The 24,601-nt window shown below is 34.3% G+C and overlaps 1 protein-coding gene across 2 annotated transcripts in view; it reads right to left on the bottom strand.

Annotated features, from left to right (window-relative positions):
- Window positions 1–6,263: 6,263 nt before the first annotated feature.
- Window positions 6,264–24,601, bottom strand: part of LOC112512017 — a 69,974-nt gene continuing 51,636 nt past the window's right edge. The window contains exons 1-4 of one of the 2 annotated variants that reach the window (XM_025117798.1): window positions 15,703–15,773; window positions 9,676–9,924; window positions 6,695–6,844; window positions 6,264–6,460 (exon numbers count right to left, since the gene is read on the bottom strand). In XM_025117798.1, the coding sequence (XP_024973566.1) occupies window positions 6,296–6,460; window positions 6,695–6,844; window positions 9,676–9,789 (429 nt within the window). In that variant the 5' untranslated portion in view covers window positions 9,790–9,924; window positions 15,703–15,773 and the 3' untranslated portion in view covers window positions 6,264–6,295. Of the gene's footprint in view, window positions 6,461–6,694; window positions 6,845–9,675; window positions 9,925–15,702; window positions 15,774–24,601 lie in introns of those variants that run through there. The other variant, XM_025117799.1, reaches the window with a different exon arrangement.

Here is a 24,601-nt window from a genome sequence, read left to right as displayed (position 1 = left end):
AAAATATGAATAGTGATAAAACAATAGTAGAGTTAAGGTTAGTTTTCTTTTTCTCTTTTTGAAAAATAACAATTCAATTGAATCATAATCATAACATATAGGCAAGGAATTGTCAATTCCTTCAACCAATTGAATCAAGGAATTCATCAAATTCCAAGTCCATCTCAATGTGAATCAAATGCAAAAATGGAATTCCGTCAATGGAATTGACTATTTAATTTCTTTGAATTCTGCAAACGAAATCTTCCTTGAAGACCTTCATCCCTACTGTTAATTGCACACTTGAAATATCTTTTATTGTGATTCTATGCACAGATCTATCACAAAAGAATAAAGGTGCAGTAGTTAATAAGTTACTTATATTGAACATAGTAATTATCACACGTTATGCAAGAAATGATGCACTTGAAGGTGAGACGTGGCGTACAAAACACAACACACTGGCACGTCATTTCCCAAAATGAAAAGGATTTAAAATGGAAGTACATGATAAGAAAATTTATTATGAACTTGATATAACTAGATTAGAAAATTTGTAGTTGCTATTTGAACAACATAAACCACAAAACAATTACTCAGTTAATAAAGAAACACGCAGCCTTCTATAATTGACCAAGCACAAATAAATGAACGATAGTGAATAAATAAAAGTAAACATCACACGATTAGGAATATATTTTACTTTACTAGCTTAGCTATAAAAAAACAAAAAGAAAAGTAAAGCCTAGATAATTTTTTACAACCATCCCAAAAAAGAAGCTCCAAGGAGGGAATAGAATATCTTGATTTTTGCAACATAATGTAAAATACAAAGTGGTAATCCTACAGAAACAACAAAACACCAAACTCGTTATCTTAAAACTTCTCCGATGTGTCTTGTATTCAATACCCAATCCACCATGAAAGATTGATCTGACACATACAAATGAAAATAACCCCAAAAGGTGCAAGAGTAACACCAAAATTTATGCTAAGTGCAGCAATTAACAAAGAGTTTTTTTTATTGTTACTATGATACATCAATCACAAAATATAGTAATTGTTGACAAAAAGGGATCGCTTGTATTTGAAATCATCTACATTTACACACCTAAACATTGGATGGGATTTAGATAAAAACAAGATATTTGTTCTTGTAAAAATAAATTCAATTAGGTGAATCTTTTCATACCTGATTAGGGTTCATCCTTTAATACTTCTCTATAAATAATTAAGGAAATGAGAAGAAAGAGCACAAATAAATTCTCAAGATGGATAAAGAGCAAAGAGGTAGCTGATTTTGGCTATATGGAGATAGGGATGGGAAAAAGCTAGGGGTTAAGAGAAATGACTTATTTGGGGCAACCTTATGACATGACTTATTTGCCTGATTCCTTACAAGGATTAAATTGTAAAAGTTTATTGGTTGACAACCCTGGCTATAGCATTTACTCCCTCAATCCGATAAAGGCAACCAACATTTACTCTCTCAATTTCATAAAGCGGAATCATTTGAATAGGCATATTTTGTAATAAAGACCATTAACAAAAAGACTAGTACACCCATTCGTACTACAAAGTAGGATTCTTCTGGACAAAAATCAATATCATAAATATTTTTTAATGCTGAAAATTGGCAAATATGTAATTGTAGCTTCAAAATTTTCCAAGAAGAGACTTCACAAATGACATGGACATTGCAGAATGATACTCCTCCATCCCAAATAAATGTCCACTATGAAAGGCACATAGTCTTAGAGATGTGCAATTATTACATTTTTTTAATTAACTAAATGACAATTTGACCCTTAATAATAGAGGGGGTAATGAATTTTTCTATCTCGATTAAGGGTACAATTGGAAAGTAGGCACTTACTTTTGGAAGTGGACTTTTGTTTTAGGACGAAGGGAGTAATTGTTTCAACTTTTATGGAATAAAGGAATATTGCTTTAATTTTTATATTTGGAAATTGTGTAAATGTATTTCCATTAATGTTGAACACAATTTCTATTGAAAATCTATTTAATTTGAAATTCAAATTTTGAATCCAATAAATAATATCAATGCTATTTAAAAATAGAGTTAGTAATACCCTAGTGTTTGTTGTCACATTATTTCTTCTTCCATTAGATTCCGTGATAGGTCGAGGCTATGAATGCAATTACTTAGAGCATCTCCCACAGATTCTCTAAAATAAAGAAAATGAAGCTTTTGCTCTCTATTTTACTCCAACAGATTCTCTATATTGTTCTATAAAATAGAGAAACTAGAGAAACCTCCAAGTTTAGAGAATTCTCTAAAACTTGATGTGTGAATAGAGAAATTAGTTTTCATACCCACCAATAAGATTGAATTATTTATTATTTTATATTTTTAAAGAGTATACGGGGATGTTAATTGTATAGAATATTTTAATAATATAATGGGTGTTGAAATTCTAAAATAGAGTATTTTAAACAATTTGACTTTTGGTTTTCTATTTTAGAGAAATTTTAGAGAATCTGTTGGAGATGCTCTTACATAACATCTAGTGACTACAAAACATGATTCAGATTTAAGACTAGTCTGACTTTTAAGCAATGGATTCATACCCCTTTCAGATGATATCTTTAATGTTATGATGATTATTATGCATTGTTGACAATATGAATTTTTCGATAATTTCTATCCTTCACTAATGATTTTCTTTTTCTCGTTTTGCTTTTGGAAAAAAGGAAATTCAATATTTTTCTTCTTATTATGCATACAAATTTGTCAAGAAACTTTTCTACAATTAATTTGTTTCTATCAAAACATGGTTGATTTTTCTCTTTTATCGTTGAGGGTACATCTTAATTCTTATGTGATAGTATCTAATTGTCTATTGCATAGTCTAAATACATTGTTTACCAATAATAATAATAATTCATAATTAGTTATTTTAATTATTTTATGGGATGGATGGTTTTATAAGCATTTATTCTTTTGGATATGTATAATCTTATTACTATTATTGTCGTGCACAATTCACGTTGTGAAAACCTTTTCAATTTTGAAACTCAGTTTGAATCCTAGAAACTATTTTGCAATGAGGCATAATAGTTGCTACATAACTTAGTCCATTGTTGGATTCCCTAATAAATTGGTGCTATAAATTATATATTGCTAAACTAATATCTAGCAACAACAAAATGAAATGAAATAGGGACAAGTTCAACTTTTGAAAAATAGGTCTATATCCCTTTCACATGATATTATATTCATTTAAGATTATTGCTATGTAATGTGATAATCCCGTTATGTAATTTGTAGCATTTTTTTAATATTACTTTTCTTTTTGCTTCTGGAAGGAGGTAATCTAGTTTAGCTTCTACTAAATATATATTTTAACTTAATATTCATATAAAAGAGTCACAATGAGATCTTCTACAATTAATTTGTTTTGATTTGAAGATGGATGATAGCTAGGTCTAGATCTCTTTCAAATGATACTATTTTCATTTAAGGTGGTTGTTGAATGATAATCCCTTCATGTAATTTGTAGCATTTACTGATTTATTACTTTCTTATTTTTGTATTTTGAAGAGAGGTCATCTAATTAAGCACGAACAAGATGGAGCAACCACCTAGGTTTGATGCTTGGGGGGTTATGGAAAGTATGTCGCCTTCAGAATTCGTTATATGGCTAAAAGTATAGTCATCGAGTATGGTTTGGAAAATTTAGTTAGGTTCTTTTGAAATATGGAATGTATAAGTGTAAGTCTGATCATAGAGAGTTCGACATGCAATCTGAAAATGGTGTAATTCTACTTGTACACATTGATGGTTTTGTGAGGCATATGAATACTTAAAACATTTCATCAGTCTACTTTCGGACAATGGATTTTGGGACCACTTAAATATTTCCTAGGAGTAGGGATAATGAGGATCAAAGGATTTTCTTATTTGAAAGGAAATGTTCTAAAGGAAAGACAAAAATTGGGGGCTAAACAATGTGGTCATCCAGTGACTTCCATTGTACACCCAAGAAAGGATCATAGGGAGACCATTCATGATCTTGAGAGGTATACGCAACTTGTTGGGAAGCTGAACTATTAAATGGTAATGCGACATTGTGTTTGTAGTGATGTTATGTTTGCTCTAACATTTTACGGTTGGGTCCTTCTAGAACAAATTATTTGCTATCTTAAAGGCTCCCTGGGAGGAGTCCAGGACAAGGATTGTTTTATGAACACCGTGGTCATGCTATGGTAGAATGTTTCATTGTTCTAACCGAAGTTTTTCCAGATGCAGATTATAGTGGATGCAAGGATGACATGAGATCCACCTCAGGATAGTGTGTACTTGTTGGGGAAATTTGGTTTCATAGTAAAGCAAGAAACAAAATGTGGTGTCTTGCTTCATGACTGAATCGTATAGGGCAATGGCTGACTCCATATGTGAGATGCTATGGATACATTAACTACTGAAAAAAATTGGCTATACGCTTGCACTTCTAGCAAAGCTTTTCTGTGATAATTAGAAAACTCTTGATATTGCTTCAAATCCTATCCTCTACGAATGAAGTAAACATTTCGAAATTGGATGTTACTTCATTTCTGACATGATTAAAGGACTCATTACAACATGATATGTATGAACAGAAGATCAGTTAGAAGACGTTGTTATAGAAGGATTAAATGGTACTTGTATCGACTACATTTGTAAGTTGGGCTTGATCAATATCTATGCTACAACTTGAGGGGGGAATGTCATGGAAACTAATAGGATTAGGAAGCTAGAGAGATTTTAGGGATTGATTCTCTTATTTCTTGTATATAAACATATGATTCATATTTATGTTTAGACACATTGAGACTAATAAAATCGTGCAAAATATAATTGTATTAAACTTCGCGACTGCTCGGGTGAATTTTTTCAAACGATGCCCTTGGTGATTGCTTGAGTCCATAAAACAATGTTCTTAACTTACAAACCTTATTGGAGTTCTTCCATCTTTCATTTTTTAGGATCTTTCATGGACACCTCTTCTTCTAGATCACTAGTTATAAGAACATTATTATCCAGTTTTAATATCGTTGGTCAAGATTCCCAGCTAGTGAGAGGAGGAATCATATAGTTTGAACCTTGCATTGGTGCAAATGTTTCTTGGTAGTTGACACTATAATTGTGTGAAATCATTTAATGTTCCGATTTGCCCAACTCGGCATGTGCCATTTGGTAGATGTGTTAAGTCCTTTGTTTTCAATTGCCTATGTTTCTTTCATTATAGTTTCTTTCCATTATGGAACTTCTAGTACATCGTCACTTTGGGATCTGCATATTTTTAAGGTTGCGAACAAAAGCAAATTATTTGTGCAAGAATTTTTTTGTTGTTCTGCAAGTAGGGCTACTCATGAGAACAACCTCTCTACTCCTCAGGGTAGAGGTAAGGTTTGCATACCTCTTACCCTCCCTAGACCCTAACTCTGTGTGGGATTTACCGGTTACGTCTGGTTTTGTTTTCTAGAGAAATTTGATCTGCAGGACCCTTCGTCTCTCAGAACTGTGGGTCTATTATCAAGGAGTAAATTGTATGAGTGGCATTATAATCATGATGCTTATGAGATTTTGCGAGTCATATGTTGAGTCATTCAGTTGGTTACAATAGACTCGAAACTAGAGGGGATTGTAGAAGAGAAGCGACTTGATGGTGGGGCGGTTGGTGGTGCTGCTTTATGCTACAATTGGCAATCTGAAAACAGCCGCTGAGAAGACAATGGGGGAAGGATATTGCATTATGGAGGAGCTGAAGGTGAGAGAGTTTGTGGAATTAGAAGGTTTGGATGATCAACATGTAATATTTTTCATGCTCAAGTTGGGGTATGAGATCTTGAGTTGATTTGTTGACAACTAGTAACCTGGACTAAGAAGGTGGAAAGGAGATTGGGTTTTGAACTGCAAGTGTGCTCCCAGGGACGAGAATGGGTGGAGGATGGGGGTGTGCGACCTCTGTGAGGTTTGCAAGCATACATGCTGACAATGCTGAGGCTGTCCCACCTCTTTTCATGTGGTTCAAATGTTGCTACTCAATTTGGCCAACTGAAGTACCAGAAGCAGGTCGGCAGCACTGGTTTTGCTCACTGGATGATAGTTCCTGTTGTTGGCACGTATATACACATCAACTTGTTTTTACTAGAGAAGTTTAATAATTGTTAACAAAAGCCATATCTTTTACAAACTTATTCCAGATTTCTTAGCAGATGCATATGAATGTTCAGAACTTTCAAGAAAATTGGGCTTAAAATGCTGTCTACAGCCATCCACAAAATAAACCCAACGTTTTGAGAAGATGAATCAGGCTTGGTCCTTCAAGAGTAGAGCCCTCATTGGGACTCCTTTACGGCTTCTTTTCCTTGGGGATGACCTCTTGTCACTATGGCCAGTACCAGCTCCAGCATCATCTTCTGGTGCAGGAGGTTTGATTGTTGACTCTTTGGCTGTTGGCTTTTCGTCATTGATCTGAAACCGTATTTTGGTGCCAAAAAAGAAAGCTTGTAAGAGAGGAGTATATTTATGGCTAGCATTGATGCTATTATCAATTTTTTTTTCTTTTTGAGGGAGGAGAGTGTAATTACATGGAAAGACAGAGTGTGCACATCACATGGTTTTTCGTACATACAAGTGTTGTGGTGAGGAGTTTGATGGTGACATTAGTGGTAGTTATAGATTTACCCTCGTAGGTGTATGTAGTACCTTGCAAGCAATGGAGCAGAACTGATACTCGTTTGGGTGCCTGAGTTTTCTGCTGCAGAAACGGCACGAGTTGTATTGCTTGTACCTGCCTGTGCCGCAGTGGGGGAGGGGATGGAGGGCCAGGACAAACCGTTCGTTGCATCTATATGGCTGCAAAAATAATACGAGTTTAGATGAGTATGAATACATGGAACATCCTATGGACACTATGCAATGCATTTCATGTTTAACATTAGTGCAACTTAAAACAAACAATATTATGAAAGGGCAGCATTACATCCTTGTGACAAGTGAACCCATCTTTGCTGTGACAGACCCTAATCAGATTGATTGTAGCTCACTCCCATGATCCATAATAGAAACATGATACACACATATGTAATGCCCCTGCACCATATTATGCTCTAGTGCACCCTAATAGCCTTCCCCAACATACCCATTTATACTCTATCACTCCCCTGTGCAGTCCAAAACATGCTTAATTTTGCAAAACAATGTTGTTTGATTTGTCACAACTATACTTTTCCCTTATAAAAACTTGAAATATGATAGCCATAAGCCTCACTTTGACATTGTTTGGTAATTCTTTTGCATTTAACTAGTAACTAGAACTATATAAACTCCTTTTAGGAGAACTGGTGAAGGACCCGTTCAAAGCTCAAGTTCACAACATTAGTTTTTCTAAATAAAATAGATTGACACTCTTAGATGCTTATGAGTTGATTTTCTTTTCCATTTCTTCCATGATAATCATATACATAAATGATATGCTTAACAAAGTGTAGCTAATTGGAGGTACTTTTAAATGTGTTTGACTTTATAACAAAATTAGTAGCGTAACATGAACCCCAAAACACAAGCCAAAAGAAAGATGCTAACAACTGTTAAAACCTTCAAGACCAGAACAACATGAAAGGAAAGATGAACGCCAACTACCAGTAGCTATATTTGTAAATTCAATAAACAGAGAGATCCAAATAAAAAAATTACTGAAGATAACGTAGATGCATATATACTTGGTTTTAATTCTTAAAAAGAGTTTATATAGATAGGTCATTTTCATGTATAACTTGTTTCACACATGTTCAACTCTACAAAACTCGAACATGTCTAGTAAAGAAGTGGAAATTTGATTATACAAACATGTGAAAGATAATATAATATACACCAATGTTTTACATGTCGCCAATAATATGATATTCTTATGATATTTGATCTGTTTTTTTTTCAAAGTGATGTATCTTTCATCTTTAAAGTTTCTTGCAAGAGACAATGGAGAGCGTTGGAGGACAAAATGTAAGGCTGCAACAGTTAAGAAGGAGATGTTTGTTATGATTTGTTAGTGTCTTTGTAAGAAAAATAATAAGTGGTTGGCTGAGAGCTGGACCAACAAAAGTGTAAGAGAGATGCCCAGTTGGGAAAAATGTAAAAGCAGAGAGATCGTTAAACCTCAACTTCATGGAAGGAGATCACCTTCTACCCTTGCCACAGGTCTTATATGATATGACTTGATTTCTTCCAAATTTCTTGATTTGTATCAGCAAAATGAAAATTATCAACCAAGTATAAGTGGACAACCTATATTTCATAATGGTTGGTTTCAATTTAAAAACTTTTAAGCATCACGAATTAAGTGTAGTAAGGTTATTTCTATTTTTATGAGTGCTGTGCCTTTTTCCATTCTCTGTTGATTTTGGTATGTCGTTACAGAAGATTACAAACAAATTCCTTACAGTTTGAAAACTCAATTTAAAAAGAATCCATTGCTATCTTACTAATGATGTCATTTTGGATATTAAGGCTGAAGTCAAACTTCTCTTAGAATGTATTTTTGTTTTGTATCTACCACTTATGTATATTCTTGATTAAGATGGTGATCTGTCAGACCATCTAGTTCTTGAAGAAATTAGGGTTTTTGTATTTTTGCAAGTTGTAGGAAAACTATGAATATAGTTGTTACTCATCCCAGTTTCTGATATTCTTGATGATTCAGAGCGTGAGAAATGCAATATTTGTATCCCAGTTTCTGATATTCTTGATGATTTAGAGCAAGAGAAATGCAATACGTTCCAAGAGTTCTGCAGCAATTAGAGATAATTTATGAATTTTGGCAATAGAGGTAATGGTTATATTTTATCAAATACTTCTAGATGAGGCATGCAGATTGCTAAAAAGTAGCTTGGAAGTTCCTACCTATTATTATTTGCATTATCCGTTGACTTGTAATTGCTTATAATGGGATGTAGGGTTTTTGGCATGGTTGTAGATAGCCCATTTTTGGTATTTGGTTTTCTTTTAATGGTATTGTGAGATTTAGACATGGCAAAGATACATTATCTTCGATACTGACTTGCATAGGGTTGTTAGCATTATAATATGGGAATTTCTCTTGACTACACTTTCCTATTCTTATTCACTAAGCTTTAGTAGCCTCTTTCGGTAATTAATTATCAGTTCTTTCCTCAAAGGACTTGTACTTGACTTTTACTGATAAGAGTATCTTTTATGAAAGAATAGTATGTTAATTATGTTATCATATTTAGTTGTAATGCAGGGCAAAAGCACACTTTTGATGTCTGCGTGCTATTAGGATTGATACTGAACTATGCATACACGATGACCTACATTTATGAGCTGAAACAACATACTGTTTGCACACTATGATTGCTATTGAATTTTCTCCTCTATTAAGCATATAAGATCTAATAGGAGCTTGAAAATAGGTTTAAATCAGAAGACTGGTATCAGATATGGGTAACAGCCACTGCTCAGGTAAGTTTAGGTAAAAGAAGTTGGAAAAAATCCTAAAGTAAAATTACTAGTCTGACTCTGTACATTACATTGTTCTTGGGACATGCATAGAGCTTAGATATGGAACTACTGTAGAGAGGGCTAAGTCCATCTACTTCTGGAAGCATATGAAAGCATGTTTGCTACTTGCACATATATCAAGGATTGCATTTGTGATAGAGAGAAAATACCTGTATCCCTGAGCAGTCGAGATGCTCATTTATAATATTTAGGGGGACTACGTTCATGTGAGCAAGTCTGTAAATCCTTAATACCCTGTGATGATCATGAGTGCCGTCTGACATGCAGTGGTAGCATGCTAACGTCTCACAGTCAATGCAGAAATTATTCTTATCATTATTTCGGAAGTCGTGAGCTCTACAAAGCGAAAAGTAAAGCCCTGCCAGAAATTGGTTGATCCACTGTACTGGGCTAGGCTCCTACAGAAACAAAATTTTTATTAATTGGAGATTCCAGATCAAGCCAATGATTCTGACTCCATATATATATATATATATATATATATATATATTGCTCGAGTAACAACCTGTAATGGTTAAGGAAAGGGGAAAAACTACCCAATCCGTTGACAACAGTTGTCAAAGAAATTAATAATATAACAAGTAAAAGAAACATAACTTCTGAATTTGTTGACACTTGTGTCACACTAATAGCCATGTCAAAACTTTCCAGCTTTATTATACGTGGGTTTACTGGTGCCCTTCACAATTAGAACGTCCTTATTGGTTCCAAGGCTTAGCAATAGAATTATGTCTCCTAGCACTTGCATGAGGTTTCTGACACCAATAACATCATAGTTTACTACCTTGCAATTAGCTATGCGGATTTCAAATCATATGTATACATGTGCATGCTTGTATGGGTGTGTACATATATGTATGGAAATATTGTGCATGTGTTTATATTCATGTGTGTATACATGCAGCTTATTACTGCTTATTTATTCTCATCACTGCTTTTGAAGACTCATGTCCTGCAAATTATACGAAGTAATGAACGTCATATTCTTGACTCAACAGTTGGTCACCTGAAAGGCATCATAATTAGATTTTTGTTCCATTACTGTAGGCTCAGATTTTGGAATTTTATCAATGTGCCGCACCATTGCACCACACTAAAACTCACTGCGCCGGGGCTTCCTGTTGCACGTCATACTTCCTTGTTGGGCCATCTAACTTGGTGAGGTACCACCTTGAAATGCACGATAACCACACCATGGTGCATCCCCGGGAAACTATTTAACCTTTTAAAAGAAAATGAGCGTGCAATATATAGCAGGGTAAGGAAGAAGTTATTCCCAAAATTAACTTCATCCTAGTTCTTATATATGTATAGGGTGAAATGGCTTAACCTCCTATACTTTTTATGAACCTATAGGAAGATATAGATTGTCAACCATTACAATTTATTCACTCTTAACGGGAAAACAGACTTTTGGTTTTGAAGGGAAGAACACTAACAATGAATATGAAGTACCTAGGAGAAATCAGACTGATAATATTGAATGCTCTCAGCGAGAAGCAAATTGTCATAGTGGCTAACACAGTAGAATATCAGTTAGAAAAGTACCAATTTAAACCCACCAATATCTATTAATTACGGTATATCTCATTAAATACAACATAAAACACATTTCCTTAAGTGGTTGTCCCCATCCAGTTTTCAACTCCTATTCTTCTCCTAATATCCGAGTTAGTGAAGTTGGAAATTTGTGTGTGATACACAAGTGTGTTATCCATTATCAAACTTATCTATGTTAAATTAAATGGTATGAACTAATAGAAGTTTGAAGTTAGTTAGTTTACAAAATTGGCATAATAGCTACCAACTGGCCCAAGAGTATTAAATATCTTGACAATTGCAACATAATGTAAGAAAACATAAGGGTGAATTTTACAAACACAACAAAACACTAGATCCTTCATCTTAAAACTTTCCCAATGTCTTGTATACAATTCCCAAGCCACCATGAAGGATGGGTGTGGCATATATGGGAGCCTGCACTAAATTAGCAATCTATAGATGAAAGCTTAACCCTAAAACGTCTAAGAGTAGCATAGATATTTATAGGGTTCATGTCAAGTATGGTAATTAATAAACAAGTTTCATTGTTGCAATCATAAATCCTTCACAAGATATATAATCGATGTTGACAAAAGCGATCACACTTAATTGAAAAGTCTTCTACATATTTAGGCCTAAATATTTGATAGAATTTATAAGGAAAAAAGAACAAGAGATTTGTTAATAAAAATTACATAATGTGAACTTTTTGTATACCTCGTTAGGGTTCATCCTTGATTTCTTCCCTGTAAATCTTCAAGTGAAACTAGAACTTGCAGAGAAATTCTCAAGATGGCTAAAAAGAAAAGAGGTAGCTAGTTTTTGCTATTTGGAGGTATGGAGGACTCCGGAAGATCGGGTTAAGCTTATAAAGCGACTTGCCTGCTTGATTCCTTATAAGGATTAAAGTGCGAAAAAAATTGGTCGAGGACTTAGTGGTAATAGCATTTACTCCCTCAATCCTGTAAAGGACCAACATTTACTCTCATTTGACTAGGCACGTTTGGTAATAAAGACCATTAATCAAATATCTATAATACCCTTTCGTAAGACAAAGTAGGGATCCTTGTGGATATATTTTGTAATGGTGAAAATGGGCATATATGTAATTGTAGCTTTAAATTTTGCCAAGAAGAAAGTTCACAAATGATATGGACATTGCAATGATAATTGTTTCAACTTTTATGGAATTAAGAGGGAATATTACTTTATTTTTTATTTTTGGAAAATGTGTAAATGCATTTCTATTATTGTTGAACACAATATCCACTGAAAAACTATTTGATTTGAAATTTGAAATTCAAATTTTGAATCCAAGAAATAAAATACGTAGTTACAAATAATTTAATGTTTGTTGTCACATTATTTCGCCATCCATTAGATTCCCTGATAGGTTGAATAGGTCGAGACTAAATGCAATTACTTAAATGGACATTTTTTTGGATAAAGACTTAAACGGACATCTAGTGCTAGTGATAACAAAGCAGGAACTGGACTTGAGACTAGTCGAACCTTTAAGCACCAGGTTCATATCCCTTTCAAATGATATTTTTGTTGTTTAAGATGATTATTATGCCTTGTTGACAATAACACTGTAATTTTGCTGTAATTTCTACCCTTCACTGATGATTTGCTGTTTCTTATTTTTGATTTTGGAAAGAAGGAAATTGAATTGTTCTCTTACAATGCATACAAAAGAGTCAAGAGGCTTTCTGCAATTAATATGTTCTTATCAGAAGATGGTTAATTTTTCTCTTTATCATTGAAGGTATAACTTAATTCCTATGTGGTAGTCTCTATTTATGTGTTGCATGCTGAAAATATGTTGTTGACGAATAATAATTGAAGTCATAGAACTCATAGTTAGTTATTTTAATTATTACCATCTGTTTTTGTCTTTGGAAATGTATAGTTGTATTATTGTTATTGTTCGACTATATACTATATATTTCATGCTGTAAAAAGTCTTTTAGTTTTTAAACTCAAAATATATTTACTAGAAACTATTGTACAATGGTGCAAAATTAGTTCTATGCTTGTATTTGATATATAATGTGGTCTACCCCTAGCTTTCCTAATAGATTAGGACAATGGATTATATATTGAATAACATCTAGTAATAGCAACATGAAGTGAATTAGGGAAAAGTCGAGAATAGGGTCAAAATAAGAGAACATGAAGTAATAACATCTAGTAATAGCAACATGAAGTTAATTTGTCGTATGCACATATATATATATATATATAGAGAGAGAGAGAGAGAGAGAGAGAGAGAGAGAGAGAGGACAAATCAAATGCAAACCATGGAAAAGTTACAAACCATACAACCTATCTCAACCGTCCATATAGTCTAACAAATATCTGGTTTCATAAATATATTGATTGTTTCCTAATATAAATCATTGATCATTATAAATGACCTTTAATTATCTTCCATAAATATTCAAATCATAATAAATGAACCTTCATCATTTCCATAAATATCTTAATTGAAATTGGTTTGTATTTGATTTGCATTCTATATATAGGGAGGATCAAAGGAGAATAGGGTCAAAATAAGAGAACACGAGAACAGCCAAATCTCATGTGATTTTCCACTAAAATCACATGCAATTATGGTACATGGTCAATGCAAGGATTTTTGACCATTAGACCAATTTTGATAAATTAATTTAGAGTTCCAAAAAAGGAGGTGTGTACTTCTGTATTTAAGGGATTTTAAGGGTAAATTGGTCAAATATGGTGCACGGATATTTTCTAATTGAATATCTCTTTATTTCTAAAACTAAATTAATAACCCCAAACTCTTTAAAATGCTCGTTTTATTGATATAATTTGTTTGACTGGATATTTTATTATATTTTCTATATTTTTGTGTTAAAGAGTTTTGGGTAATTAATTTAGTTGTATAAATAAAGATATATTTAATTAGGAAATATAACATATTTGATCAATTTACCCTTAAATAAGGAAGTAGATGCCTCAAAATTTTGACGTGTATGATTTTATTAAAATTGATCATATGGCCAAAAATTCTTCTCACAACCCTATTTATATCTATATCTATATCTATATCTCTCTATATATATATACACACACATATACGGGGAGGTTCAAATGGAAACTGCAAAAAGGTTGAAATGTGAAAAAAGAACAGATTTGAACGGTTAGATGGATTTGATCGAAGGAATGTTAAAACTCTAATTTTTAGGTTCAAATGGAAACTGCAAAAAGGTGGTTAAAAGAAATATCTTGCCTCCCAAAAGAAATTTGAAATATAAATCAAAATTGGAGCCAATCAACCGATACAGTTATAGCAAAAAAATGAACACTTTATTCCCTTTAATTTGACATTCATATCATTATACTTTTCATCCGTTTTTCGTGTTTCCACGTTTCCAACCCCCTATCGTTTCTATTTGAACCCTTATATATTATATAGGGTTGTAATCTTTAATTGAATTAATGTAGTATTCATTGTGTATATATATATATAGGGTTGGGTTCACGCGAGACCAACCTGTTTTCGTGAGACCCGTGAGACCATATTTTTACACTTGAAACTTCACAGCAAAAACACTGTGAAGGTTTAAAAAAGTCGAACCTTCAAAGCAAAAACACTGTGAAGGTTACCTTCACAGCATTTTGCTGTGAAGTTTCAAGTGTAAAAGGCTGGTCTCATGGGTCTCACGAAAACAGGCTGGTCTCACGTGATCCCAAGTCTATATATATATATCACGAGTCGAGACTCAAGATGAAAGATAACGTGGATTGGAATTTTTTTGTTTCGTTTGGATTAATTATGAAACTCTTTAGTTTGTTTTGAACCATATTGGAACTTATTTTTGTAAGGATTTGCATCATTGTATTTATTTTGGACTTATGATTTTATAATTATTGGATTGAAGTGCTCTAGGTACAAACCACATAAATTGCACCAACCACACCACACCACACCGCAGTATGCAACCATGGGTATCTGGCTTCCTTTATGCTAGTATCTGCTTTTGTATTGCATCCTGCCAACTTGTGAACTGACTAAGGCAAGCCATTGACATGCTTTCTTTTGAAATTACTTCTAGAACATACAAGGCTTTCTGATTTTTGTTGTTTCCAGTGTTTGGAAGCATAGGATGCCTTAACTGAACATTATCTCCATTCGTAGATGTCTTTACTTTGTTGCCTAGCTTGATACTCATGATTATCAAATTGATTTAACAAGGAAGTATCACCGCCCAAATTGTGAATTACTCCCTATGTCCCATCATAAATGCAACAATTTCCTTTAGGGATGTCAAAAAATAAAATGCAGCATTTCCATTTTTACTGCAAACTTCGAATCTGAAACTATATTTATGTTCGTTATATCAAATTATAAAATATCGACAGCATCAGTTTTGGTTCACAACATTTCTTTATTTTGTCCATATTGTGGGGTAACTTAGACATTTGAATAATTGTCATTCACTCGCAATGAACTATGCTCATTTATTTTTGGGACAGCGATAGTTGATTTCCCATTAATACCCAAGTGTTCTTGGATATAATCAAAAAAGTTTCTTAAAATGGATCTTTTAGTATATTACTATATTTCCATAAAATGAATACACAGCGCGGGTTGACCCGGGGCTTACCTTTAATTACTTCTTTCATGACATTGGGTTAATCTCAAAGCCTCGCCAGAAGGCGTTCCACAAAAGCGTTATTTCATCTTGTTCTTTAGATCCTGTAGTTTCCCTGGATAGAGACAGGTATCACAACTCTCTCTCGGAAAGAGGCTCGGTGAAATAGACATGTCTGAGCACCAAACCTGATCATTTAGAATGCATAGCCAAAATATCAACATATACCTGTCTCTATCCAGGGAAACTACATATTCATCATTTAAAGTATAAAAAGTCAGAAGTCCCAAAAGAACAAGCAAGCAAGAGACAAATTATAAATCAACAAAATGTTTAACGCAAGAGTATTTGCAAGAAGTTTAAAGCGGAACGTATCTACTCAACTTCTAAATCATGACAGTTGAATGAACCATAAAACTTGTGAGACAAATTATAAGACTCAGGTGGCTTCTTGTATAATTTATATTATCTGTTCATCAAATCTAGGTTGATCTCAAGATTTGTATTGTGATTCCTGTGATGCTGATGACTACTCCTATTGGGTGCATCTAGGGGATTAGTTTCTTAGTTCCTTTTGGGGACAAGATGACTAAAGACGAAGGACAAGCCTTAATATAGAGGTAAAGTTATTTTCAAGCTTATGGATTTGAACTATTGAACTGCCTATGTGCTGGTGCCTGGTAGAGTTGTGATGTTTTGGCCCTTGCCAAATCTTGCAACAGTAGAGCATTTTTAAACTATTCAAACTAAAGCAAGTTGGTCCGTCTACAGAACCTACACAATGTAGAAATTATTGCATTCTTGCAAGAAATTATCTAAAGTATCTTGATGTTCCCTGAATTCAAAAGAAAAAAGAGAACTATTTATCTAAAGCATGGTACGAGGCTTACTGTATTTTCAGTTTTTTTAATTGTTTCACTAAGATAAGATATGTTTATTTGTTATCATGGATTATGGACTCTTATTGGAAAAATAGATAAACGAACATCACCATTGTGTCTATAGGATTTACTGAAGGAGAATGATTTCTTTATTTTTGTCTACTTGTACAACCTCAATTTATACATGAGGAGATACTATAGTCATAGGAAACTACCACAAAATTACAATATCTTCTATTGACCGAGCAACTTCCATTCCCTAGGAAATATTTGAGATTTGCTCGTCTTTGATCTTGAACTCTATGGCTAGCATCTTTTAAGTTTGAGAATTTCTTTCTCATCATCTGTCAGTCTGACACGGATGGTAGCCACTTTTAACAATTGATTTTGCAAATCTGTCAAAGCATGCATGTGGAGACTGTTTTAGGCCGTATAGTGACTTTCTTAGTTTGCAAGCTACATTGTTCGATTTGTTCTGCAATCCAGGTGGAATTTGCATATACACTTCCTTCTTGAGATACCTTTGAGGAATGCATTTTTAACATCAAGCAATCTAAATTCACGGCTAGAAAGAGGAGAACCTGGATTGTGTTGAGTTTTGCGTCTGGAGGATAAGTTTGTTGGTAATCTATACTGTAGGCTTGTGTGAACCCTTTAGCAACGAGTCTTGCCTTTTATCTACCAACACTTTCATCTCCCTGATATGTTACTATAAAAATTCAATTGTATCCTGCGGAACTTTTTCCTGGTGGCCATTCAGTGAAAACCCATGTGATGTTGCTTTCTAGTGCATGGATTTCTTTTTCTGCATCCCTTTTCCACTTTGGATACATGAAAGCCTCATGAATAGTTTTAGGGTTTTGCACACCTCATATGAGAGACAAAACCTGTAAAGGAAAGGAGTAGGTTGCATTAGGATAGGATGCTTCGTTCATTCCTGGACACCCTTTCTTTGCACAACTGAAACCATCAATAGGGGTGTTAAATGTCTTACCATTGTAATTTGAGGGTACTGTATCAGAATCTTGATTGACAGTTCATATTTTGAACATTGGGATTGAGATTGGATTCAGGCATTTGATTCAGGCACCGCTTTGGGTTGCGATTCACTTTCAGCAGGCTGATTTGGGGGATGTGTTTCTGTTTCTCGTGCAGTTATCGTTTGAACATATTGATTTGGTATTCTGGGCTCAGGACTTTTGAGTTTGATTTGGACTTGAAGTGAATGGATTAGGTGACATTACTTTAGTGTTTTGGAGAGTTCCAAAAAATGCTTTCAGGTTTTCCCCCTAAGTCTTTTATTCACCATAATATGGTTGATTCTCAAAAAATGTGACATCCACAGAGATATGCATTTTCTTGGTTGGATGATGATAACACTTTTAACCTGTTTGCTTTGAGGAGTATCTGTAGGAAGATGCATTTGAGTGATTTAGGGTCATTTGCTACGATGTGGAGAATGGAGGTAGAATTGAATACCTTGTAGTGCTAGATCTAACGAACATGTTCAGACATCTAGATATGTTTGGAGGGGAGGTCTACGAGGTGTAAGAAAATAGAGAGCAAGCGTGTATATGATTTTTCCGTTTTGATTTCAAATATCTATAACACGTACTCCAAATCCAAGTACTTTTCCTAAACACATTGCCTTTGCAGTTCTGGAAAGAAAAAAAAAGATGATATGAACCTACATTTATTTTATCAGCCACACCATGATAATTGAACTGTTTGATTCTCAAGTTTGATGCTTGCAGTCATCAGGATTGGGCATCTTGGCTTTTCCTATGATGTGCCCTATCTTTCCCCTTACACAAATAACCATGAGAACCAATTGAGACCACCGGAGGAATATTGGAGTAAAGATAGAGCACCCTTTGAAATTTTGAATCTTGCATAAATGATTTTGTGATCATGTCCAAAATCCTCCGCCCCTCCCCCCAGCCAAATGGAAAAAAGAGAACCCTTCAAAATAGGAAAATGATCCTTTTAATGATAAACCAAAAACTGAACTTCAAAAAGGTAGAAAAATTGTCCCTGAACTTTCAGAAGTTTCTATGAATGCTAATGTACCTTTTGTAGTTTTGAAAAATATTGATATTCCCCTTAAATTATTCCAGACATAACAGTGCATCCTATTTACTTGCACAGAATAACAATTGACCATTGTGATTCAGATTTTGTGATGGAAAATGAGGAACATGGAACCCTCCTAGTGTTTATGGTGGCACCATCTAAAGGACAAACCAAGGGTCTTTGCAGAAACAACTGCTTTACCTTTTGGGTAGAGGTCAGCTTTGCTTACATCTTACACTCCCAGACCCCACCTCTGGTGGGATATATTGGGTTCTTTTTGTTTGGTTTTCATCTAAAGAACAAGTTTCTAGACGGGAAAACAAAGAATCTTGGGGCGGAAACAAATCAGGGTTTGCCAAAGTTGTGTTAACAATAACGCTTGGAGCCAAAATGAAGTAAAGATGAAAAGATGGAACAAACCTATGTCCAATGCAAAGAAGGATGATATTACAACTCCAATCATGACTTCTAATAATCTTATTTAAATTATGAAGTTCTAAGTAACATGTTGGATTTTCTGGCCTCTTTTTGTTCAGTATTTTCTGTTATCCTATAGTCGGTGGACGTGTGATGGGTGGTAGGAGTTTATAATCGTGATGCTATCAGCTAGTAATCTTGTGGGTGATCTGAATTATAGGCTGAAAATATTGTCGACCAGTTATGGAAGTGCTCTCATATCCTCCGCCAGGGTTTGTTTGATCTATATGGGATGAAAGATGTAAGAGAACTGCATCCAGACAAGCTTCAGGTAATATTATTTGTTTGCAAGTATATCTAATGGTTAACAAAGTTCACAAGTGAAATCAATCCTTGCGATGTCTTTGGAAATATTTTGTTGGGGTGTTCAGGAAAAGTTTAATCTCGTCCCATTGTGCAAAAATACTTGGGAAACGGAATGACTACCAGTACTATCAAGAGTATTTTCCTTTTTTTTATAACCATAGGGGTCCGGGCTAGCTTGCACGCACCTCAGGCAAATCCCGTGGGACCTAAGTTAACAGCCAGGAAAACCTCCGGCTAGGGCAGCACATGGGTTTCGTTTGGCTGGTTTGAAGGTTTTTTAATCTGAGTCTGTCAAGTTTCTTTTAAAGCATCCCCTAACCCAACCCAACCTGTACGGGTTAGGTTGGTCGGGTTGTGACGTAACAGCATCACTGGATCAGCATACTTAAACAACCATTAGTCACTACTACGAGTTGATTGACCTTTTATGCGTACATGTGGAACAAAGAAAAGCCAGACGAGCATCAAGATGAATGAAGATTAATGCAAATAGGAAAGTAAAATTCCGGGTGGAATTGTGATATACTTATGAAAAGATCTAATTATGGGTTGGTCTTAATGTGTGATGTACATATTAATTAGGGACTTGACAATCATATTATATCCGAGGAATAGGGGGTATCAGGTTTATCGGGTTGGGTTGAAATGGCCTAACCCAATTCCAACCCAATACTTATACGGTTTGAAAAATTTACAACTCAATTAGACATCCGGTGGATCAGGTTGGGTTGACCAGGTTGATTGGGTTTTTGTGCACCCCTACCTCCTGTGGTCTTGAGGGGACTCGAAATGGTGACCACCGGGGAGCAAACTCAAGGCCTGACTGGTTAAGCTACCCGAAGTTTACTACCAAGAGTTGGTTAGTGGCTTCTCTAGCAATGCCGATAGATATATCTCCTGTAGCTCTATACCTCTGTCCAACTTCCTCCCTACCACCCACTTCACTTTGTTGAATCCAATGCTTTCCAGAAGTGGTATGTAAACCTCTTCAAGTTGCTCACCTTTGCAGAAGAAATGATCAAGCCAAAACAACCCACCAGGCCTAAGAACCCGATATATATCGAAAAACAAAAAATGCATCAATGTTGTCGGTAACCAGTTACTCAATACATGCATCGAGTGGACTATATCTAACGTGTTATCGAAGAACGGAAGTCTCTGAGAAATGCTTATATACATAGGTACAACACCTCTTGATGCTATAAAACTGTTGAAAGGACCATTCAAGTTCATGGAAGTTGTTATTATTGTTATATTCCTTTCTCTCATTCTTACTGCAAACGTGCCAACACCGCCTCCTATGTCGAGACCGATTCGGATCGTCCCATGTTTCTTGACTTTCAGAACTTCATCGATCCCAAAGTCAATGCTGCCCCTGCTTTTGGATTCAGTCCATCGTGCCTTCTCTCTACCTCCAAGGTCAAAACAGTCTTTACAGTCATCAAACCCTTTTTGGTTGTGTTTACGGCTAATAAGACATGAGTAGTTTTTGCAAGTATATGCTGTCCAGACCACAGACGAGTCAGATGGTGTGGACCAAAAGCTTTCTGGAATAGGGTGAGGTTCGACATACTCTGGCGGTGCAGCTGGGCGGCAGCGGCGGCGGGGGAGTGGCTCACACCCTTTTAGTAGCAGTTTCTGTGCTAAAAGTTCGTCATCTGGGCAGGATTCGTTCACCTTATAGGACATGTAGCGGTTAAGTTCGTTAGGAAAAAGGGTACATGCTTTGCCAACCGGAGGGTATAGTTTGTCAGAGTCGAAATTTGAGTTCATCCCAAATGGGAGCTGTTTTGGTGATGTGAAGGCAAGGAATTCAGGTGAAATGTCTGATGTACCCTTGAAGTTAGCGGTATCAAGCGGCAGTTGGGTGGCGTTGGCAGCATCGATGATCATTGCTATGTTTCTAGTTGGGTTTAGAGAAGACGAGGAGTAGAAAGTGGTCGAGATGAACAACGTTAAGAGATTTGATGACAAAAGAAGGAAAAGATAGAACAAATTTATCGATATAGAACCAATTCTACGAGGGGAATCCATGGCTGAATGAAAAATGAAGTATTCTTGTATTCTTATAACCAAACTAAACAAATACAGTATATCTCACACATGGTAAGATATGGGGTCGTGTTCTTATATATAACACGATGTTGAAATAAAAAAATTACTATTATGTCATACAAATGATGATCTTGCCAACCGACTATTAAGTTAATCAAATGTTAACTATTATATATATATATACATGCATATATGTATATATTTAAAAGTATATGTATAATGCCTCTTTCTCATATTTAAGTATCTGAAACAGGTATGGAGCTGGTAGAAGGTCAACACTCAGCTGGGTTCAATGTAAGTCTATTTACTATTTTCAAATACCATTTTCTGGTGAATTAAATCAATATCTTTTTTTACAAGTTCAGAGTTTTCATGAAAAACAGTATCTCTACTTTTTGGATAGAGGTAAGGTTAATATATATATATATATATATATATATATATATATATATAAAGAGAGTTTGTTTCAAATGCAATCCATCACATTTATTCAACCAATGCAACCCAATAAATCGAAATATTTATGGAAATGATGAGAAAATATGAAGATTAGGTTTGTTTTGCTTCAAAATGATGAAGATTTTGTTTGGAATTTTTGAACGAAAATTAAATGAAAATTGATTCACCAAATCAATGCATAAACTAAAAATAAAAAAATTAATTTCATACTGAGAATCGTCACAACATGACAAATTAGAAATAATAAATATAAATTTATTATATCAAAAAAACTTCTTTTGACTAAAATACCCTTTAAGATTAAATAAATTTAAAAAATCCATGGAATTTTCTCATTGGCCAAAAAGAACTTGTATTGGTTGCACATTTTCAAAAGGTTGTATTTCCAAACGCACGCACGAGAATCTTTGTGATTTATGAGAATAAGAAAACAACCTATTAACTTCATATTATGATAATAATAAAAATTAAAGGATTTTTTAAATAAAAAATGAAATTTAAAACAACTCAAAAAAAATTGAGAGTAAAAAGGGTAATTGGAAATCAAAATGATAAAATTTTAAACACAATCACATTAACCCGATAACCATGAAAATTAGAGTTATCCCTTATTTCAGCGGTTATCGCTTATTCAAACTGAGAAGAAGGTATCGAAAGAATTTCAATGAGAAATCGAACAACATTTGGTGTGATATGGGTGTGATAATCGTGTGATATCACTATTATGACATCATTTGCTCATAGTCGCACTCGATTTGATCATGATTTTGATTGGTTGGGGTTGGACAATCACATAATTATCACGAGGATTTCGCTCAGCTAGGGTTACCTTAGGAAATCGACTATTTAATTTGGTGTGATATGGATGTGATAATCATGTGATATCACTATTATAATCATTGATTTGGTGTTATATGGTTGTGATAATCATTAATGAAGCTTAGTGCTGCAGAAAATACTCAAAACCTTAAACAAGAATTGACTTTGGAGATCAAAAGTACATATAATATGGTATGAGTTTGATTAAATATCAGGACTTGAGGGCTACAACATCAAGTAGGTCAAATTTAAATTGCCTAAGATAAACCTGTGGGTATTATTGACTTAAACTGAATCATGGATGATCGAAAGGGATTTGGTCATAACCGGTGATTGTGTGAGATTTGGTGTGATATGGGTGTGATAATCATGTGATATCACTATTATAACATCACTTGCTCATAGTCGCACTCGATTTTGATCGGTTAGGGTTAGACAATCACACAATTATTACAAGGATTCCACTCGACTGGGGTTAACTTAGGAAATCGACTACTTAATTTGGTGTGATATGAGTCTGATAATCATATGATATCACTATTATAATCATTAATTTGGTATGATATAGCTATGATAATCATTGATGAAGCTTAGTGTTGCATAAAATACTCAAACATGAATTGACTTTGGAGATCAAAAGAACATATGATATGATATGGGTTTGATTAAAATTAAGGACTTGAGGGCTACGATATCAAGTAGATCAAATTTAAATTGTTTCCTTACCTACAACATTCAAGTCATTCATTCTAGATTGACAAAAATATGGATACTATGAACGATGTGAAGAAAAGAAGATAAGAAAGTCGAATGTGAAGAAAACCAACTAGAGAAGAAAGCGGAAAGGAAGAAACATGATCAATAAGAAAAAAGGGATAATTCTAATTAATTAAAATAAAATAAAAATTATAAAAAATTTCTAATTACATTACTATCTGTAAAACCCAATTTTTTTAAATATATAAATAATATTATATGAACCTTTAAATATTTTTTTATTAAATTTATTTAAAGTGTTAAAATATTTATGTAATTAATTGAAGGAAATAATTATCGAAATCTTAAAATTTGAAATGACCAAAATTGAAATAGAATGTTGATGTAGGGGGTAAAAACTGTAAGTATTATTAAAATAGTGAGAGCAGGGGTTTAGTGGTAAATGTCAGAAAGTTGAGGGGGGCGAATGTCATCTTTTTCAAAGATGAGAGACCTCTTTTGCCAAAGGTACATGACTCTTTGTAGAAAACGACCTCAGCCTAAAACTCGCGATTTGGCCAATTTCTTCATCTAATAAGCCAAAGCTCTTACTATATAAATTGTGGGGCACTGGCTTAGGATCGTTGGGAGTCAAATAACTAGTAAAATCGTTGAGTTTTGAGAAAGAAATCTAAGTTTGAAGTTCGAAATCAAAAATTTCGGTTTTTCACCATTTTTGGGTGAGATTCTTAACCAAATCTCTTGATTTTTATGTCTATAGCTTTGTTTTTATATACTCTATCAAACCCTAGTAGCCTCATGTCTCACATTTGTGTTTATGTGGTTCGATTTTCATGTTTTGAAATTGTTGAATTTTAGTTTTAAAAACAAACTTTAAATGAGTAAATAGAACTCATTTCTTGACGAAAATATGTTATTTATGTCAAAATGTTGGTAAAAATATTACCAAGGTTTTGGTATAAAAAGAACGAAGAAAAAAGATCAAGAAATGAACCATTTTCGAGTTTAAAACTATAAAAATCGTGCAGCCATGGCTGCTGGTGCTAGGGGTGTTCAAAAAAACCGCCGGACCGCTCAAACCGGCCGAACCAAGTCAAACCGGACCGTTTTTGGCGGTTTGAGCG

This window comes from Cynara cardunculus, assembly GCF_001531365.2.
Source record: "Cynara cardunculus var. scolymus isolate 2C chromosome LG 5, CcrdV1, whole genome shotgun sequence".
In the NCBI taxonomy this organism is placed as follows: Eukaryota; Viridiplantae; Streptophyta; class Magnoliopsida; order Asterales; family Asteraceae; genus Cynara; species Cynara cardunculus.
The sequence above is the reverse complement of the archived record's forward strand: the minus strand, read 5'-3'. Positions and strand labels throughout refer to the sequence as shown.